The sequence below is a fragment of the Coccinella septempunctata genome, chromosome 7 (genome assembly GCF_907165205.1).
Source record: "Coccinella septempunctata chromosome 7, icCocSept1.1, whole genome shotgun sequence".
In the NCBI taxonomy this organism is placed as follows: domain Eukaryota; kingdom Metazoa; phylum Arthropoda; class Insecta; order Coleoptera; family Coccinellidae; genus Coccinella; species Coccinella septempunctata.
Genome location: NC_058195.1, coordinates 15,412,743 through 15,432,756, shown reverse-complemented (window position 1 = coordinate 15,432,756; position 20,014 = coordinate 15,412,743). Strand labels below are relative to the sequence as shown.

Here is a 20,014-nt window from a genome sequence, read left to right as displayed (position 1 = left end):
CAAATTTTGCCGAGCTCTTGCCAATATATTGGATTATACGTTACATCTCTATTTTTAGAATCTGATATACAGGGTCTTCAAAAATCAAAACTTAATTTTTTCAAATGGCAACATATATTTTCTTCTCTTCGTTTATCATGTAGAACAGGTTGAAATAAGCAAAAAATCGAGCAAAAAATGTAATTAAACGATTTTTGTAAAGTGAATAGTTTCAGAAATATGGACGGATAAGTGCATTTTCCCGTAAGAACCAACGATAATTAATTAATTAAGCTGATAGAATATTGTAACTATAGAAACTAACACTTATCTAATTGTGTAGTTTTGAGTTTTATTTTGTGTTGTCAGGCAACTACTTGATTATTTTGAGAAAAATGTATATGTTAGTTGAAATAATTTCTTTATTCAGAGCGAGTACTGCTTATGAGTTAAGGAGTTTTTTGTCTTTCATAAGTCAACCTAGTTAATTAAATTTATCAAAAAAATCAAAGCCAACTGGATAGCAGCCGCAATTATTAATAATTATCGTTGGTTCTTATGGGAAAATGCTCTTTTTCGTCCATATTTCTGAAACTATTCACTCAACAAAAAAAGTTTAAATACATTTTAACCTGCTCTACATGATAAATAAGAATAAAATAAAGGTTGCCCTTTGAGAAAATTATGTTTTGATTGAACTTGTATTTGAATTTCTGAAGACCCTGTACATCAGATTTCTAAAAACAGAGATGTAACGTATGATCCAATATGTTGACAATCAAAATTTGATACATTCATTAGAAAACTAGTATCAGCTATTTTAGTAATAACCTACATCTGTCAAAACATGGAGGCATTCAAAAGTTATGCCGATTGAATGTATTTGATAGAATTCATGAAACATCCTGTATCTCTTAAACGAATATGTTAAGGAGATTTTGAGAACACTAATTAAGACTGCCCAAAATGTCCTGCTTCTTCACTGAAAGCCCTTTCATGAAATATCTGCATTTCATATATGTATAATATCATCAAAAGTATATTTTTCTTTCAGCACTTTCCAAGAATACGTGGAATGCTCGTCCAGCACGATGCGGCAACACTGCGGAGAGGGTGCAGAGAAATTCAGTCGAAAGTTCCTAGATCAGATGTCCTCAGCTATGATCAAGGTGAGTGTCTACAATGGTATAAATGAAAAGGCGTCGTGTAATACAATATTCTTTTGCGCAATTCTCAGTATTGCTGTTTTGTCAGCATGGAATTTTTACCGACCGATATTGCTGCTTCGGATAAATATTTTTATCGGATTTTAATCAAGTGTGCCGGTATATAGAACGAAAACACGCGATATTTGTTCAGGAGATATATAATCCCAACAGTGGCGGAAATTCAGAATGACGCCATATTTATCTAACGAGGATGCGAATGGAAATTGAATACTGAGGCTGCTTCGCGATCATTTTCATACGAAGTAGAAAATTCGATCCTTTTTATTTGATTGCGTGGTGAAGAAAAAGGATTTTTGTACTTTTGATTTAAGCGATGTGTTCTCTTGAAGACTTTGATTGTTTTATACCGAACACATCTCTCTCATTCTTCTCTATATTTATTGAAACTACAATGGTAACTCTTCAGTTCGAACTAAAGCTCCACCCAGGACATTTACTTGTACGTTAATTCGATAGCACCCTGTAGTTAGGTAACACAAACTTCTTTTTTCATGGCAATGAATTTTTCTCATTATGATATCCTCTACTCATTAAAATTTGTTTTTTCCCATTATAATGACTTTTCCACAATATACATAATGACTTTTATATTTTATTATGTATTGACTTACATCCTACGTTTTTTGTTGAATTGGATCGTCCAAAAAAATGTGTAACAGCAAACGCACCTCTTCACCTGATTAATAATGTTCCAATCGAGGGATATGTGGGATGAAGGGGTCAATCAGCAGATGAACACTTTAATCAATCTCTCAAATTGGCGCCGACAAAGTTATTACACACATTTCTCGATGATGAACCAACCGTTAGTCTTAATCTGTTGGTTGTTTCTGTTTTTTCCCAGTGACTTGGTAGAAAATACGTTATTCCATACCGTTTTTTTCCGATTGTCTTCTTTCAAGCGAGCCAAGATGTTTTCAGTAAATAAGACTCATTTAGAAGGCTGTCCAAAAAGAATGAATAATGCATCAACTAGGTCAAAAAATTCCAATAAAAATACATTGATTTCGAGCTCATTGTCTCTCTTCCGTATACAGGGTGTCCCATGATGGATGGCCTATTAGACGTTTTGGAAAACTAATCGCAATTTGTGCTGAAAATTTGCATGTTGAGGTTCTATTCCAATAATACAGGGTTTTTTCAAAGGTGAGGTCAAAAAATTGTCCATATAAAATATTCAAGATGGCTGAGATACAACCCCTAAAAGTTCGACAAAATTTCATTGAACTTCAAGTACGGGACTGTGGAAGGTGACTCCGGCATCGCAAAAACGAAACAAAACATAAACATATGGCTGGACAATGAATGGTTCAGTACCAAGTTCATCGGATTAGATGCATCAGGTCACTTTTGAGAGAATTATAATTGCTGTATCGTGCAATTTAGGGTGAAAAATAAATGTAGAAAATCGAGGCAGTTTCTTGAAAGTGCTTATGTTTGTTATGCTGAAAAAGTGCTATTATGTTTCCCCATTTCATCCCATTTTTACTACGATTGTTGGAATGTTCGAACAAGAAGATTGTGATGCCCATTGTGAAAAAATTCGTGAATAATTTAGACGAATTAGATTGGTGAGATTTTGAAGTATTATTCTATTTTTGACACTTGTGTCCTAAGTCTCTTCTCTCAGTTGGTATCGTAATGAGCCATTTCAAAAAATCGTGTAAGTTACTAAAAAATAATGAGCAATCCTAAGTCCGCTGCTTTGCGATAATTCAGCCAACAAACCGTTTAGGGTCGTATTAGAATCTATTTAAGTAATCATTTTCAATTTTTCTTTCATTCTTGTCATTTTGAAAGTTTTGTACAGGTGATTTTTGGTGAAACGCTTTAGTTGGGGAGCAGAAAAGGGAAATTCGGGATTTACTCGAGCGTGTCAGATTAATATAAGGGGACATACCTTGGACCCTGTAGAGTACCTCTACCAAAAATTAGACCTGTATATAGGGGTAATTGTCTAGGACAGCCTGTCAGAATAGTAAAAAAAACGATCATTGTACATACTCGAGCGTGTCAGATTAAGATATATGTGGTTAATTACATGTTGAAAAGTAGGTATATACGTCCAGTTTCATAATCAAATTTAAAGTCAGTTTAAGCTCGAAGCTTCGTTTAGTGTCATTTTTAGTAGGGTTAAAAGAAGCTTTAAAATTAAAGAGATTTTAGTTTCGATTATGGAACTGGCCGTTAATCTGACAAATTAAGCGTGTCGAAAATGTGTGGGAGGGGGCGCCAAAGTAAAAAGCAAAAAAAAAAACGTCACGTGTACATTCTCGAGCGCGGTGGCGTTTTTTCTTATTTTGAAGCTTTAGCAAGCCTAAACAATAAAAATTGGCCATAAAGGTCACAAAAATACAAACACAAAAATTTTTTTCGAATTATCTCCCCTCCTGGGCTTCAAATTGTTTTTGCATTCATTATAAATTTGTAAAGCATAACATTTTCTATAAATTTTTTCCTAAGCAATTTTTTCTACGTTCAAATGTTTTTGAGATATATGGCGATTAATGTGAGGTGTTTAGCGATACATGCTGAAGCGAAAATTCACTCGTTGAAAAAAAGTACATTCTAAGGATCAGTCGGAGACAACACTAAAATTTTCATGACTAATGTCGAAATTGTCATAGAAATAGCTTGTCATTTTGACAATTGGATTAATGTAGATTAGACTGGGATTCTACATTGAGCTTGCCCTTTCGCATGTGTGGCTAAGCTCCTCGCCCTTATCGCCCTTTAACTCGAGAACTGTTAATAGTATTTAAAATTGCTTCAGACAAAAGTTGTATAGAATTTTATTATATACAACTTTCATGATGAATACAAAAACGATTAGAGGTACAGGCAGGGAAATATTGAAAAAAAAGCATTTTTATCATCTTCAAAGTGTCAGATTAACAAAACTCCCCTGATTAGTATCAGATTAATGGGTCAACACGTCTACAACACAGAGATTAACCATCTGTATGAAAATCTGACTCGTTCGAGTATGTACAATTAACGATTTTTTTTTTCAAAGGACCGCTGTGACCTTGCGTCACGTCCAAATTGTCAGTCCCTTGAAAAGTAGCTTCCTTTGGGTCCAATTAACATATCCTCTAAAAATCTGACACGCTGGAATTTTTTTTTTTTTTACCATTTTCAACTCTTCCGTGCGGCCAGTCCCACCCCGCAAAATATCAGATAAGCATGAATTAATTATCAGTGACACCTAGGGCATATACAGTATCTCAATCTGACACGCTCGAGTATGTACACCTGACGATTTTTTTTTACATCTTTGAGACCCTGCAGACGCTTTCCCCATCGCTGAAAGTGCATGCATCATAGAACCTTTTTTTCTTTCTACCATCTTATCCTCAAAATCCACTAGGTCTCCACGACGCTCGAGTAAATCCTGATTTAGCCTTGTCGGCTCCCCAACTACTTCATTTTGACCTGTTGAAAAAAGCCTCACCTTCAAATACACCCTGTATATTCAGACCTACTACTTTATTGTGTCAAATGGCACACTAAGTATGTCTTTGCATCGTTAGATTTGATGGCAATTTCAACAGTATTGGGTGAAAAGTTGACAGTTTATGAGTTACTAGGATTCTTAGGAAGAGCCACTCTGACTCGCTCTGTACTAGAATTCATATTCATAGCCTCTCAGCACATGCTTGCACGACCGAAAACAAAGGCCTTTCAGCCTGATGAAAAACGATCGTTTAAAATTCCGACGAAGTGGAGAATCGCCATCGATAAATAGCGCCTCTGCGGTTGGACTTATTGGTGTAGACGTAAAAATATGATGTAGAATCCACAATACGCGATCAAATTCTGTTCTCCCCATGGATGTCCATAAATCTTCTCATTTGACGATGGCGAGGATGGAACAAAAGGGACGCGAATAATAAAACTTGTATAAATAAATTCGTCCTAACGTTGCGATCTACAATATACGCCGTTTACGTGGCTTTATTGCGTGGATTCGCGTGTGGCTAATCCTTGAGCCAAAAACGTTATTTCTAATGCAAGATTTTAGTTTTATTGTGGGTTATGAAAATTTCATATGGGTTAGATCTGGGATATCACGTAATATGAATTGCTGTTTTCGGAGCTGTTCACCTATTCAGATATTCGTCATGAGGAAGCGTTGGCAGTTGTTTCGGATGCCTATGCTATGTTGACGATGTTTTAGCTTTTGGTATAATGTTTTCGATAATGAAGTTGACAGGCAAGAAAAATACATACAGGATGTATTCAAAATTGAGGTCTTTTTTACAGAAGATAGAACTGAACAAAATAAAGCGTTTCACAAAAAATTACCTATACGTTACTCTCAAACTGAAAAAGTTGAAGAAAAAATCATTCTCCATTCACTTGTATTTTAGCACTCGGATGGCCATGGAAATTTGACACATTTCACTCTGTATAATACGGAAATGTGGAGCTATGAAGCTTATCAAAACGCTATGTTGCCCGTTCTACGTAAAAGTTTCTGATATTACGTATTTTATCACAATGTCGAATCTCTTCGGAAAATATGTGACGAACATAATTGAAGTTTATACAAACTGATTGTAGGCATACCAAATGCCGTTATTTGCATGGAGAATACAAGAGATCAGTATAATATCATAATACGCACTAGCTTGAGGAGAGTTAATGTTCGTTATCTTCTTTGGCTAAAGTTTGAATACGTTACATCAGTGGTAGATTTCAAAAATATTAAACCGAAGATGAAATGCATATGATGCAGTAGTTGGGAATGGTTCATCTCCCGAAAGAATTAACAGATAATTACAAGAATGTTAAATTCTTCAACAAAAATCATCTTGCATCTTTATAAGTAAAAGAAATCAAAGAAAGGATATTGTCCCGTTCGATTTTGACGGGGAAATGAAAATGGGAAGGATTGCCAAATTTTTATCATCACTTAGTAACTTACACGGTTTCATGAAATTTCCAAAACAACTGACAGAAAAATACTTGGGACTAAGTGTAAAAAATAGAATATTAGTTCAAAATCTTAGCAATAAAATTTGTTTAATGTATTTTCAAATTTTTTTTTTTCATAATTATCATCACAGTCTTCTTCTTGTTTGAACCTTCCAACACTCGTCGTTAATATATGGTAACATTAATATCACCTTGTCAATGTAAGCACTTTCAATAAACTTTTTAAATTTTCTACACTGTTTTCACTCCAAATACGATACTACAATTTCTTCAAGTGACCTGATGCAACTAATCATATAGACTCGGATGTACGGAACCATCGTCCAGCCATATATTTATGTTCTTTTCGTTTTACCGATACCTGCGTCACCTTCTATATACTGTCCCGTACCTGAAATTTAATGAATAATATGCTCAGCCATCTTGAATATTTTATACTGGGTGAGTCTTTGACTCGTACAAATATTCCACAAGTTGATTATTAAGGCCAAAAGAAATATTTTTTCCTACACCATTTTTTTCGATTCGGCCCTGATAAAAACATTCCCCATTTTAAGTTTTTATAATGAGCTGTGTTACCCCTGGAAAAACAAAAATACCTTCAGAAAGTATGAACTAAAAAACGATCAAATATTCGTTAGATAACGTCCAACTAAGTTTAAAGAGTTGGATTCTTTGAATTCTTGGTATTTTTATGGTACGTAATGGTCATAATCAGAAAACGTGGGTGATATCTTGTCGATTCTTGGTCACCGAATTGATAAGAAATCAAATGTTTCCTCTCTTTAGTTTTTCTCCTGGTTTGATAAAGCTTTTTCAACTTCAGGCAAGTTCTTGTAGTTTGCTTTGAATCAGTTATTGTTTTACGTTTTACGGTCAAGTTCGATGCAAAATCTGAAAATTTGTTTTGCAATAATGCCTAGACGTAAATTCAGTATACGGATGAAGCTATGGTATGATGGGTATGGCGGATGGGCTATTGGTATGATCGAGGTGGGGCACTATCAGAGATGTTGTGAATTTATTAGGTTAGTGATATCGAGAAACTGGCAACGTGACCGAAAAGCCGAGAAGTTGACGCCTTAGATCTACCACTTCTGCACAAGATCGATCTACCTATAGAGAGCCTTTGATTACTTGCAAATCATGCAAGAACGGCTTTTGAACGCTTTTGATGTTTTGGTTTCGACTGAAACAGTTTTTCGAGGACCTCAAGACCTTGATCGACATTCTCGACGACAAGGATTCCAGTAACACAAAATCATATGGGCCAATAAGCAAGTGGTATACAGATACTGTTTTGGGAAGGATTTGTTTCAAAGGACACAATTATTGGTGCTTGATGCCATGAAGGTACAAATTCACAGAGTGCAAGTCATCGACAATATTATTTCTTTGTTTCATGCTGATATTGGGCAAATTTTCTTATATTTGGACAAAAATGCGGTACTCCACATTCCATCGTGTGAGTATTGTCGAATGATTTATTTTAATGACATGTTCCTCTTGAGAACACCCTGTATAAGTACCTACTTATACATATACTTACAACTGCATACCTATGCAGTTAATCGTTGGCGCCTGTCTTGTGTTTCAATTTGCAGATTTCAGGATTTCAGAGTTGACGTATTTCTTCAGGAAATAAGTGCTGACTGCAGATTATGGGGTAACTGGAAGGTAGTGTCTTCGGGCTTTTGCTATAAATAGGATGAATACGGGCCCTCTTCCAACCTTCAGGAAGAGTTCTACTGAAATGAGGGGTTTGGTGAATGTTGACACGAAATAGGAGATAGAAATCGTTAGTTTGTTTGACCTACAGGGCCTATCTCACTGACCTAAACTCGAAAATTAGATTAGGCTAGTCGAAATGACCCTTCTTTTCACATTATAACTGTCGTCGTAAAATGAAACGGCAGGCAACTCTCCAACTGAACGATGAACTGAAACTTTTCATAAAAATTAAAGCTACACCAGGTTAACGATGCGTATGGAGTCTAGTTCCGTTTGGATTAAATTTTTGATGCTCTTATATCATGAGACGTCAAATAAATATAAACGGCTCTTATTTGCATTGAATGTTTCCATTCGTGATGCAATTGAGTTGGAAAGTTTTGAAGTATAAATATCGTCCAGTTAATTGCATGAATTTTTCGTTGTTTCAGTTTCAACTCCGAATTTCAGGCTGCTGCTCGATGTTTTTCGTTAAAAGGTTATTGTGCAACAATTCTATAGGTCCATTTTACAAATGATTGAATCTGATTGATAATTCGGAATATCTACTATTTTCGCAGGGCAGCAATACCGTAACGTATTTTCATCATATTTATATTCGCATGTTCAATTTGAGCAAAAATTGGACAAACGTTTATTCCTATAATTTTCAGCGAAATTCCGCGAATACCTTTTCGTGGGCATATCAGCCAGTGCGGTATCGCTACATATTCCATGAAAGTGATGACGCCTAATTTTCATTCAGTGGAATCTCATTCCACATGATTCTCTATGGAATGAATATTTTTGTGAAATTCCACGAAAAACCATATTTCTGCTTTGATAATTCCCACTCAGAATAATAAACTGCTCGTCTAAAATCAAGGAGAGATACCTTGGAAACTGTAGAGTACCTCTACCAAAAATTAGACCTGCGTATAGGAGGAATTGTCTAAGACAGCCTGTCAGAATAGTAAAAAAACACGATCAATGTACATACTCGAGCGTGTCAGATTGAAATATATGTGGTTAATTACATGTTGAAAAGTATATATTTTTTTAATCTCACAATTTAAGCGTGACGAAAATGTGTGAAAGGGCGCCAAACTTAAAAAAAAAACGTCACTTGTACATTCTTGAGCGCGGTGGTTTGTTTTCTCTTTTTGATGCTAATGATTCAAGAATAAACAATAAAAACAACAACAAAGGTAACAAAAATCATTTTTTTTTAAATTATCTCCTCTCCTTGGCTTCCAATTGTTTTCGCATTCATCATAGAAGTTGTAGAGCATAACATTTTCTACAAACTTTAGTCGAAGCAATTTTTTCTACGTTTGAACGTTATCGAGATATATGGAGATGAATGTACATTAGACTAGGATTCTACATTGACCTTAGCCTTTTCGCATGTGAGGCTAAGCTCCTCGCCCTTATCGCCTTCTAACTCGAAAACGGTTAAGAGTATGTAAATTTGCTTTAAACAAAAGTTGTATAGAATTTTATTATCTACAACTTTCATAATGAATAGAGAAATGATTAGTGGTACAGGAAAGGAGATATGTATTTAAAAAAATTCCTTGTTATCATCTCCAAACTATCAGATTGAGAAAAGCTTCTCGATTAGGAAGGTTTTTAACGGCATGCAGACAGGAATTGAATGCGCTTTCGAACGCCGCAGTTCGGAAGTGATAATAATACTAACACGTGAATTCTGAGGATAGTGGTTTCCAGACAATGCACGTCAGCCCGGGTAGCTCAGTTGGGAGAGTACCTGACCGGTAATCGGGGGTTCGTAGGTTCGAATCCTGCTCTGAGTGGTACTTTTTTCAGAATTCAATTCCTGTCTGCATGCCGTTAAAAACCTTCCTTACATTATATTTCCAGACATTAAAACTATCATTACTTCTCGGTTAGTGTCAGATTTATGGGTCAACACGTCTGCAACACCGAATTTAACCATCTGTATGAAAATCTGACACGCTCGAGTATGTAATGATTTTTTTTTGCATTTTCTAGGGGTCGCTATAACCTTGTGCCACGTCCGAATTGTGAATCTCTGGAAAAGTAGCTTCCTTTGGGTCCACTTAACATATCCTTTAAAAATCTGACACGCTCGAAATTATTTTTTTTACCACGTTCAACTCTTCCGTACGGCTAGCCCCACCACGCAAACTGTCAGATTAACATGAATTCATTATCAGAGTCTCATAGGGAATATACAGTATCTTAATCTGACACGTTCGAGTATGTACACCTGACGATTTTTATTTTCACCTTTGAAAACCTGCAGATGCTTTCCCCACCGCTGAAAGTGCATAGGTACTTCCTATGCTTCCTCAAAATCCACTCCACGACACTCGGGTAAATACCGATTTAGCCCCCAACTACTAAAAATCGGACAATGTGTACCTCCTCTTTAGTTGACTCAGTTAAATTAAAACTCTTCATTACCTTTTCTCTTTTTCTTGATAATCTACTCCTAATGATTGACAACTCGCGTCTACAGCGGGCGGTAGAGTCATGAAGCCTGTCTATCATATAAGCAAAGTATGAAGTTATGAAGATCAAAATTGGACACTCTTTTGTATAGGACAGGAAGTATAGGTTGAATACCCTTTTCAACCCTTGGAAAAACTTCCATGCACTGGTGCATGAAAACATGAAATAGAATATAGAAATCGTTATTTTATTCGACACACAAGGTCTATTCCACTGACCCCAAACTGGAAAATTCCACGTAAATTAGATTAGGCTATTCGAAGTGACCCTTCTTTTCACGTTATAACTGTCGCCGTAAAAGGAAACGGCAAACACCTCTCCAACTAAACGATGAACTAAAACTTTTCATAAAAATTAAAGCTACACCGGGTTAACGATGCGTATGAAGTCTAGTGCTGTAAAGTTCCGTTGGGATTAAATTTTTGATGCTCTTATATTATGAGACGTCAAATATAAACGGCACTTATTTGCATTGAGTGTTTCCATTCGTGATGCAATTAAGTTGGAAAGTTTTGACGTATAAATAAGGTCGAGTTAATTGCATGAATTTTTCGTTGTTGGACCAGCGTTGTTTTCTTTTATTAGGTATTCGATGTTTCAGTTTGAACTCCGAATTTCGCTCCGCTGCGCTGGCGATGTTTTTCGTTTTTCCTAACTTTATACATAGTTGGGGAGCCGACGATGCTAAATTGGGATTTACTCCAGCGTCGTGGAGACCTAGTGGATTTTGAAGATTGGATGGTAGAAAGAAAAAAAGGTGGGGAAAGCGTCTGCAGGTTTTCAAAGATGTAAACAAAATCGTCAGGTGAACATACTCGATCTTTTTTTTTTTTGGTGTAGCAGGGGGAAAATCTGCAAGTCAGACGAACCCCCCTCTCATGAGGGGGAACAAGTGTGGGGATTCTCACTCTCCTGAGCTCGAGACCCCCTAAAAACCCTTAACTGCTTCTTGAATATTGATTCCGGGCATTTGCCTATAAACCGTTCATCTCTTAGTCAGTTTTCTTCTCGTACACTATCGTGCTGGGATTTATGTGTTTAACCTTTATTGGATAATACTTTATTGGATTTTTCAATAAGTTTATGTTCGTATTTTAATCTTTTCTTAATTGATCTCTTGGTCTCCTTCGGTAAATTCGCATTATCCTGTTGTCTCCTTCTGGGTCGTAGTCCACTAGTCTCCTGAGTTCTTGATTCCGATGGTTTTTCGCTGTTTCGAATAATTTCTGTGCTTTTCTGTTCATGAATTCCGTTATGGTTTCCCATTTAAGGTCCTTATAAATCTGTCTATTCCTAACAAACCAAGGTGCATCTATTGCACATCGTAGCAGCTTGTTTGCAGTGGCCTGAATTCTTTTGATGTGGCTCTTTGCCGCGAAACCCCAAGCAACTGATCCATAAGTCAGTTGAGGCCTAGCAACGGCTTTGATTATCTTCAATTTTGTCTCTTTCGACATGTGGCTTTTTCTTCCTATTGAGGGTAGAGTCTATTGTTCTCTGCTTTCGTTTTGTCGATTGCTTGTTTGATATGACTTTTCCAAGTAAGTCCTTTGTCAAGCGTTATTCCTAAATATTTGGCTTCATTTTTCCAGTCGATTTCTTCGCCGTCAACTTCTAGATTCGTTATGGGTCGCAGTCTTCTCTTCTGCAGTAATATTGCTTGGCTCTTTTGTCCATTGAGCTTGATTTTCCACTTTATGCACCAGTCATTTGTTTCGTCAATAGTTTCTTGCAGAACTCGTTCTATTACTTCTGGGTTACGGTGTCGAGTTGCTATGCCTGTGTCGTCAGCATATAACGTAAGCATGGTTCTTGGATTCTTCGGAATATCGTGAATGTATATGTTCTACAGAAGTGGCCCAAGTACTGACCCTTGGGGTACTCCAGCCTCTATATATTTTGTTGTGGAGCATTCTCCTTCCACTTTCACGTAAAATCTTCTATTTTTGAGATAATTCCTGATCAACTTGCATATTTTGATCGAATATCCAGCACATCTCATCTTATATATTAATCCTTCATGCCATACCTTGTCGAATTTTCTGGCGACGTCTAGTAAAACAAGACCTGTAGCTTGTTTATTTTGGAATCCCTCTGTAATGTATTCTGTGAGCCTTAATAATTGTTGCTCTGTTGAATGCTCTCTTCTGAATCCGAACTGTCTGGTGGTATTAGTTTCAGATTTTCGGTTTCGTCATTTAGGCTTTTGGATATAATTCTTTCTACAACTTTTCCTAACGCCGCGCCGACGGTAGACTTATTGGTCTGTAGTTTTGTGGGAACTTCTTCTCTTTGAATGGTTTATTGAACACCATGACTTCCGCTGTTTTCCATTTTTCTGGGTAGTGTTCTGTCCTCATAATTCCATTCGCGATATTTGTTAGAGCAGCCATACCTTTTCTAGGTAATTTCTTCAACATAACATTCGTTATTTTATCCCTTCCGAGATCTTTCCTCTTCTTCAAACTTCTAAATCTCTTCAACAAGTAATTAACCACAGATATCTTAATCTGACACGCTCGAGTATATGCAATGATCGTTCTGTTTCAGTATTCTGACAGGCTGTCCTAGACAATTCTCCCTATATACAGGTCTAATTTTCAGTAGAGGTACTCTACAGGGTCCAAGGTATCTCCCCTTATATTAATCTGACACGCTCGAATAAATCCCGAATTTACCTCTTGGGCTCCCCAACTATTAGGGAGTGTATCTGAGCAGGGAGCAGGGGCTAGTCCAAACAAAATTTATATGCACACCCACACTATTTTCTGACAAGTATTCACGAGAATTCGTCGATGAAGCTCTTGAAATTCATTGTATTCCGCTCCGTCAACTACAAAGAGCCTTAGATTTTCATCAACCACCTCCACATATAGGTACTTCAAGAACTAGACGGGTTTTACCGCAACTATGGAGAAAAATTGATCAAGGTTACTTCAGCAATCTAATCGAAAGTATGCAAAGGCGTTGTCAGGCTGTGGTTGACGATCGATCAGGCCATACTTTTTTTTAAATTTTTGAGTGAACAGATTTTGTACTACAAATACTAAAAATAAATTGTCACCTGAAACTGAAAGTTATGAGCAAAATAATGAGTTATTGAAGGGGGTAAACATATTTAAAAAATTGGGCAAAAAAAACCTTCGAAAGAGCAATACAGCCCATAATATCAGTCTGTTTTTTCATCAGATGCTTCCTGAAAGTGAATTCAGTTGAATTGGCCTTTATAATAATTAAAACTGCCATATATGATGCTTAATTATTTACATTCAATATTACATCCACTTCCTACATCAATAATGTTCCTCTGTCCGAATTGGAGACTCGATGAAATGCGCCAAATTCGTACCTATTAAATAAATAATGTTCCACGTAATTAAAATGAATATTACACCAGTTACCAATCCATACGTCAATTATTGCTCATATTTGTGAAGTGAATTCTAGTATTCCTCATTGAATTGAATGCATTCGATTAAATAATTTAGTTGTTTTATATTTTTTGTATTCTTCGACGAACTGGTTGATCATTTGATAATTTGCGAATTTGAAAACGATACTTGTATGGTCGGTTAATTTTAATCGCCATGGAAGAGTTTTTATTTGTTACCTTGGAGTATCGATTTATTGTAACATTTACGCGATACATCTACGTTATTGCGTTGGTTCATTATTCCATATAATGATTGGTATCCATATTTCAATACACCATGCACCACCCTAAATTTACGGAACATTTTGTGTATCTGCTGGTGTAGAAAAGCCACGAACAAAGAGAAAAAAACTATTTATTTAGAACAAACAATGCATGTACAAATTTGAACGAAATGATCACATCAATAACTGAATAATAAAAATAATTGTATTGAAACTAAACAGTTTCTCAATTCCACAAATAAATTTTTTTAAAGCGGTCTACATCGTTTTAGTAGTCAGTCCAAAACGCGAAAAGTTATATCTTACGTCAGATATATACTATACTAATTCATATACGGATTTCATTATATTTCAATTCAATCAGTTGGTCGTCTGGGAAAGCCAGATATCGTTTTAATTCGTGGAAGGGAAACAAAATGGAAAATTTTTTTTCAGTGAAAAAGGAATGTTCATATATTTTATTCACTTTCCGAGGTAAAATGATTTTTTTCAAAGAATTTAGACATAAAAAAAATTCTCGAAAAATCTCGCCATTGTCTACAATTCGAAACCCGCTGAAATTGAAAAAAAAACAGAATTTTGGTTTTGTCGATATTGAGGCCTAAAGCTTCGTATATATATTTATAGGTGTCCAACATTATCTGTAGATCCTCGTGAGCTGCTAGCGATAAGTGCGCAGTCGTCTGCATATTCCATGAAAAACTTTTTATCTTCAATATTTCTCTATTACCTACATAAGTAATTGTTTACCTGAAATAATTGATGATGGAAACTTTGTAGGGCTATTTCTAAAATCAGCTAGGAAGAATGTAGATAGCCCAATAAATACTACATTAGAAATGTTAAGACATGTCAATTATCCAATTGTTATAATTAATTTGTTTGTTTCAGAGTCATTGTCACGAGTATACCCCGCAAGTTTGTGGAATTGACACCTCGTCAGCAACGACAGGATCGTTATCAATAATCTTAGCACTATTGATCACACTATCACATTTTCTGAGATAAATCACCAAATACTAGTAGTATAAAATCCTTTATATTTTGTAAATTCTGAATGAAATGTGAAAGCTGTAGAGAAATGTAGCAGTTATCTCGATACTGTTCCACGATGTGTTCATCTATTTAAAACTCAATTCCTTTTTTAAATCCGAACAGGACGTGGAACAATATCGAGAGAATTGTGATATAAATCGAAATTTCCTTTTAATTCGATTCAAAAGACTGATGGTACATGTGACAGTGTTTTTCTTAAGAAATTGGGTAGGAATCTCATAGGTTAAGCTGAGACTGTTATAGGAGGTCAAAGCAATAATGCACTATTAGATTCAGAAGTCAATTGCGAGTTCATATCATAACATCAGATATGGTATGTTTTCTGCAGACATTTTAGAAGTGAATTTTTGGGATGTGATACCAAAACCTCATTTAATTCATTATTGCCTTCCTACCTATCTTAGAACTTAGATTCAGAAGTCTTAATAGTGAATTCATCCATATTCATCTTTGCCAGAAACTGACATAGTGTACCCTTTTCATTTTCTTCATTGTATGGTGCAATTTATTCCACCAATCTTAGTAGGAAATTTATTGTTTTTGCATGATGCGATAACAGAAGGACTTTTATTCAGCTCTGAACGGACTGTAATCATAGGGGAGGTTCTCAAATCCCCTCACGGAACAACCAAATCAAACGGAATATGCTAATTTTCCTTCAAATACGAAAGAATTGCCAGCAAATGCCTCAGTATTTGGGTAACAACATAGCATGCAAAAAACCAATTCATTTATGGAATAGGAGCTGGCCTCAACTTGGTGAATTGGTATTTTGTTTCAAATAATGTTTTCTTAATTGTCAATTATTCCTATTGTTATTTGTGTGTTTTATGAGTTGAATGTGGGTCACACCGCATTCAAATATCCAAGAACTGGACAGATTTTCCAGGAAGAATGAAGTATTCGATTATATGAAGAAGATTTTTCCATCTATTAGACAATTAGAAAAAACTTGGTAGCTATTGCACCTCACGTTTTCCTATCTTACAATCATGGCTATTTATCTGTTCCACTGGAGCTCTTGAATATGTTCATTACACATTCGCATTAACTCAATAAGAAGTCAAAGAAGGTATATCCTATACCTACTTCATTTTTCATAATGAAAATTCCATACATTACGCTATTTTATTGTACAAATGTATACATTAGAATTGTACATTACGTAGTACTTCCTTGTCATTTTCATTGACAATTGTTGCAATATTTCCTTCGTCAAACAAATCCATCACATTTTACATTACTACATATCAAATTGTCATGATCCTCATATAATGTGAATTTTGTGATTGGTTTTTAAATACTCATTGATCATAATTGTGGTGAATAGTTCAGATCAAACCTAAATTTCTATAGCTGTAGTAAATGGAGAAAAAAAATTGTTAATGCTGTACATACTATGATAATAATAAATTATTGAGTTATTTAGTGTATTCTTTTATTTCTGTAATTTTTTGCGAGGAAACCCCTGAGAGAGCTTATATTTTCCCTACTTGTAATGCAGAAATAACTCTATGGAGACATCTCGGTTCTCGATTCTTGAACCGAATAACGTTAAACTTTCTGGCACTATAGGCAAATCAGGATCACGCATTTTCAAACCATGAGATCCAATCCCCATTGTTTATGGTGGAAGTGCTGATATGACTACACAAATACTTACTTCCCGTTTTGGAACTCCTTGAATTGTAACCCTTTTTGAAATATTATATTGATTGGGAACAGAAAGTTTTGTGAGGCAAAACATGTATACGAGTCTTACAATGTTAGTACATTCATTTTATTAATATTAAATACAGGAAATGTATTTTCATGATAACAGTTATTTACTTTTAAACATTCTATCTGATTCTGTATGAAAACATCAAATTATTTTCTTCAAATGAAACAGAGCACATTGAAAAATCAGGGATTGTGTAAAATATTTCATACAAATATCCGGAAGGAAATAATAAGTTAATTAATATTCATCTTTACACATTCACATTCGATAAGTTTTCGCTTGGTATAAAAAAACAACACCCAATAGGTTTTTATAACCAAGGGCGGCTCGAAGCTGTATAAGTTGGTTAGGCACATCAGAAAAAATATATTGTTATAATATCTTTTAGAAGTGCCACTTTTCTTAAAGGGTATCTACCCCTAAAAGAATAATTCATTTAAAATAAGCCATACATGCATACAAATGATTCATTAAAGATTGCTCTACCACTTTACCCTTAAGCCCTTGCAGACTGCAAAAAGTACATTTGGACCAACTTAATCAAAGATGAATGTGTACAGGAATTGAAGATACGAGAAAAAATATACATGAGTCCGTCAACAAACATAGATTTCACATCCATTAGATGTGGAATCGAGTATGTAGAAATGCTTTTATTTGATATTTTTCTTGAACCTCGTTTGATTTAACAGTTTGAATTAATCAGGAATATTGTTGTAGAGCCTGTAAATATTGTAACTGAAACTTCTTTTGAAAATTGATATTCTATGATGAGGACATGATAATATACCTACTTATTTCTACGAAGTATGCTGATATTATGGACGTTATGGAAATTTGTTAGGTATGCAACGAACATGAAGTAAAAATCATTAAAAATGTCTCACACAAATCGAAATAAAACCATAATTTCACTTTGGTTCGATTTTCTGAGTTTGAAAAACCATTAACATCGCACTCGTAGTACATATATTTCTCATTACATTTTGAATTCTTATCATTATTTTGGTAATAGAATTTATACAGAATTGTATCCACGAACAATGACTTTTCAGTTGTGTTCTTTCACTTGTATGATAATCTGCTAACCATATGAGCCATACAGATAAACTGTATATTCATTCTGTCCACTTCATAGGTTGACAAAATTTTGAACTTTTCATTATATTTCACGTTGAAGATACAGATGACGAATGGGTTTGAAGCTGTAGCAGAATGGATCTTCAAATATGAAATCAAAATATTGGGAAAATTATAATTGCTTCGATATGCTCTTGCGAATTGAGCAATCCTTTACTCTTTCGAATGTCCCATTTTTTTTCAACATTTATATGTCAGCAAAAGATGTAAACAGTTTTATTGGAGGAATCCATTCACATATAAATTATCAAACGAAAACTTGCTCGAATTTAAATGAGGCTTATTCAATGAATAAACCAAATAATTGTTGACGAATGTCATAACTATTCAGGAGTGATACGAAAATATATTCAATATTCTATATTGAGTTTCACCTAACTTTTCATAAAATGAAAATAAAATTATTCTCGTGGAGATCATTACCCTACTGAAAATGTAAAAATAAGCTGAAAATTTTCATGTGGGTAAAACTGCATAATGTTGATATTTGATCAATCTCAATTGCTATTTATCTGTTGGTCCGTGAAGAACATAGGATCTTTTACTTTGATAAACTAATGAACATGCTCTATCTGGTCCCTGAAGGGGTTTCATTCACATAGTATATGCCACTCTTGTCGCTGTTCCATAGGATTAGAGATAGCAATATTCCATTGGTCCAGAGCTTTACCCCTTGCGAACATATAGGATCCCAATACGCATTTTCCAATCAGCTTATCTGAAATTGAAAACTATGTCATTTTCTGAAAATAATATTTTAAACATATAGTCAAAGGTGAAATGAAACATACTATAGATAATGGATATCACAAGGGATGTTTCAAACATGCTCAAAATTTGATTTGTTCTCTAATTAAAAGGATGTTATGGATGACATATAGCAGTTAGTCAGGCTAATGTCCTGATTCAGAAGTAGGCAACGTGTTAAAAAATTCAGAATGACAGGACTTTCTTAAAACAGAGAGTGAAAAAGTACTAGTTGTGACAGCCACAAGCAGACTACTTTAGGTAATTCAATTTGCCATCGCTCGTACCCCTTCAGGAACTACCTCCCTCGAAGAAGAGTAGATGCTGATCATGGTATCGGGTATCGATCTCATTTGAACTCGTCAGAGCAACACTACTCCCACCTCGATGGAAAACGCATTGAATTAACCAAGATAAATGAAGCAGGTATGGTAGCAGATGGCCGATTGAAAGGCCGCTACGCTCCCCAGATTTGACACCTTTAGATATTTTACACTGGGGATATTCAAAGTCCTGTGTATAAAACGCAGCCCTGAGATGTAGGAGAATTGAACCTAATACGCACATCAGCATGCCGAGAAATTCACTTCGTTGAAATCTCAGGGTAGATTATAGTGTTCGATAACATCGAGTGTTGTTTTGGTACCAAATATTTCAGTTTACCTTCACCAACCTGAAGATGCCATTGTGATAGCGAAACACGTGTCGTGTTGAAAAAACTCATTTTGTGAAAATCGTAATCTGTTTCAAGTTCAACATTATAAGTCTAGATGGCTGAATTCTTCGGCACAACAAAGGCATGATCTGTGTTTATTAATTATCTCTGCAACTATCAAAGTCTTAGACCTACCTACCATTTTTCTCCGGTCATAAAAACGTCATTATGTCAGCGTGTAATTTGCATGGTTGAAATTGCGTAATGAAGAGAGTTGTGATTTCCTGGAGATACTTTCTCTCTTCCTACACTGCTCACCTATATCGCGCATAGTCTTTGAAATGCACCTTCATTGGAATATAATAGAGTAATTTAATCTGATTGCTATTATAATGCATTGAATTCAAATTAGAATTTATTTATAAATGGGCAACTTTATCAGACCTCAGACCTTTTTGGTTTCCGTATTCAGATTTCGTTTATCGCCAGAAATGTATATAGGGAATTTATTTTTTCTTCGGAAACAAAATAAAACGGGAGTGAGTTTCGTCAGATAGTTTAGAGCCTTTATATGCAATTATAGTCTTGTATGGGTAGTTTTACATTGATAGAAAGGGAATGAAGGAGGTGATTTCCCATATGAAAATTGGAGTGTTCCATACAATTTTTATTAATTTA

At 35.2% G+C, this 20,014-nt stretch overlaps 2 protein-coding genes across 3 annotated transcripts in view; one reads left to right on the top strand and one right to left on the bottom strand.

The window, feature by feature from the left end:
* The window catches only part of LOC123317002, a 107,705-nt gene extending 91,206 nt beyond the window's left edge, over positions 1 to 16,499 (top strand). Inside the window, exons 5-6 of the mRNA XM_044903336.1 lie at positions 1,034 to 1,148; positions 14,907 to 16,499. Coding sequence (XP_044759271.1) covers positions 1,034 to 1,148; positions 14,907 to 15,023 — 232 coding nt within the window. The 3' untranslated portion in view covers positions 15,024 to 16,499. The remainder of the gene's footprint in view (positions 1 to 1,033; positions 1,149 to 14,906) is intronic.
* Positions 16,500 to 18,073: 1,574 nt separating this feature from the next.
* The window catches only part of LOC123316271 (synaptotagmin-15-like), a 153,408-nt gene continuing 151,467 nt past the window's right edge, over positions 18,074 to 20,014 (bottom strand). For both annotated transcript variants that reach the window (XM_044902248.1, XM_044902249.1), the window contains exon 10: positions 18,074 to 18,652. In XM_044902248.1, coding sequence (XP_044758183.1) covers positions 18,525 to 18,652 — 128 coding nt within the window. In that variant the 3' untranslated portion in view covers positions 18,074 to 18,524. The remainder of the gene's footprint in view (positions 18,653 to 20,014) is intronic.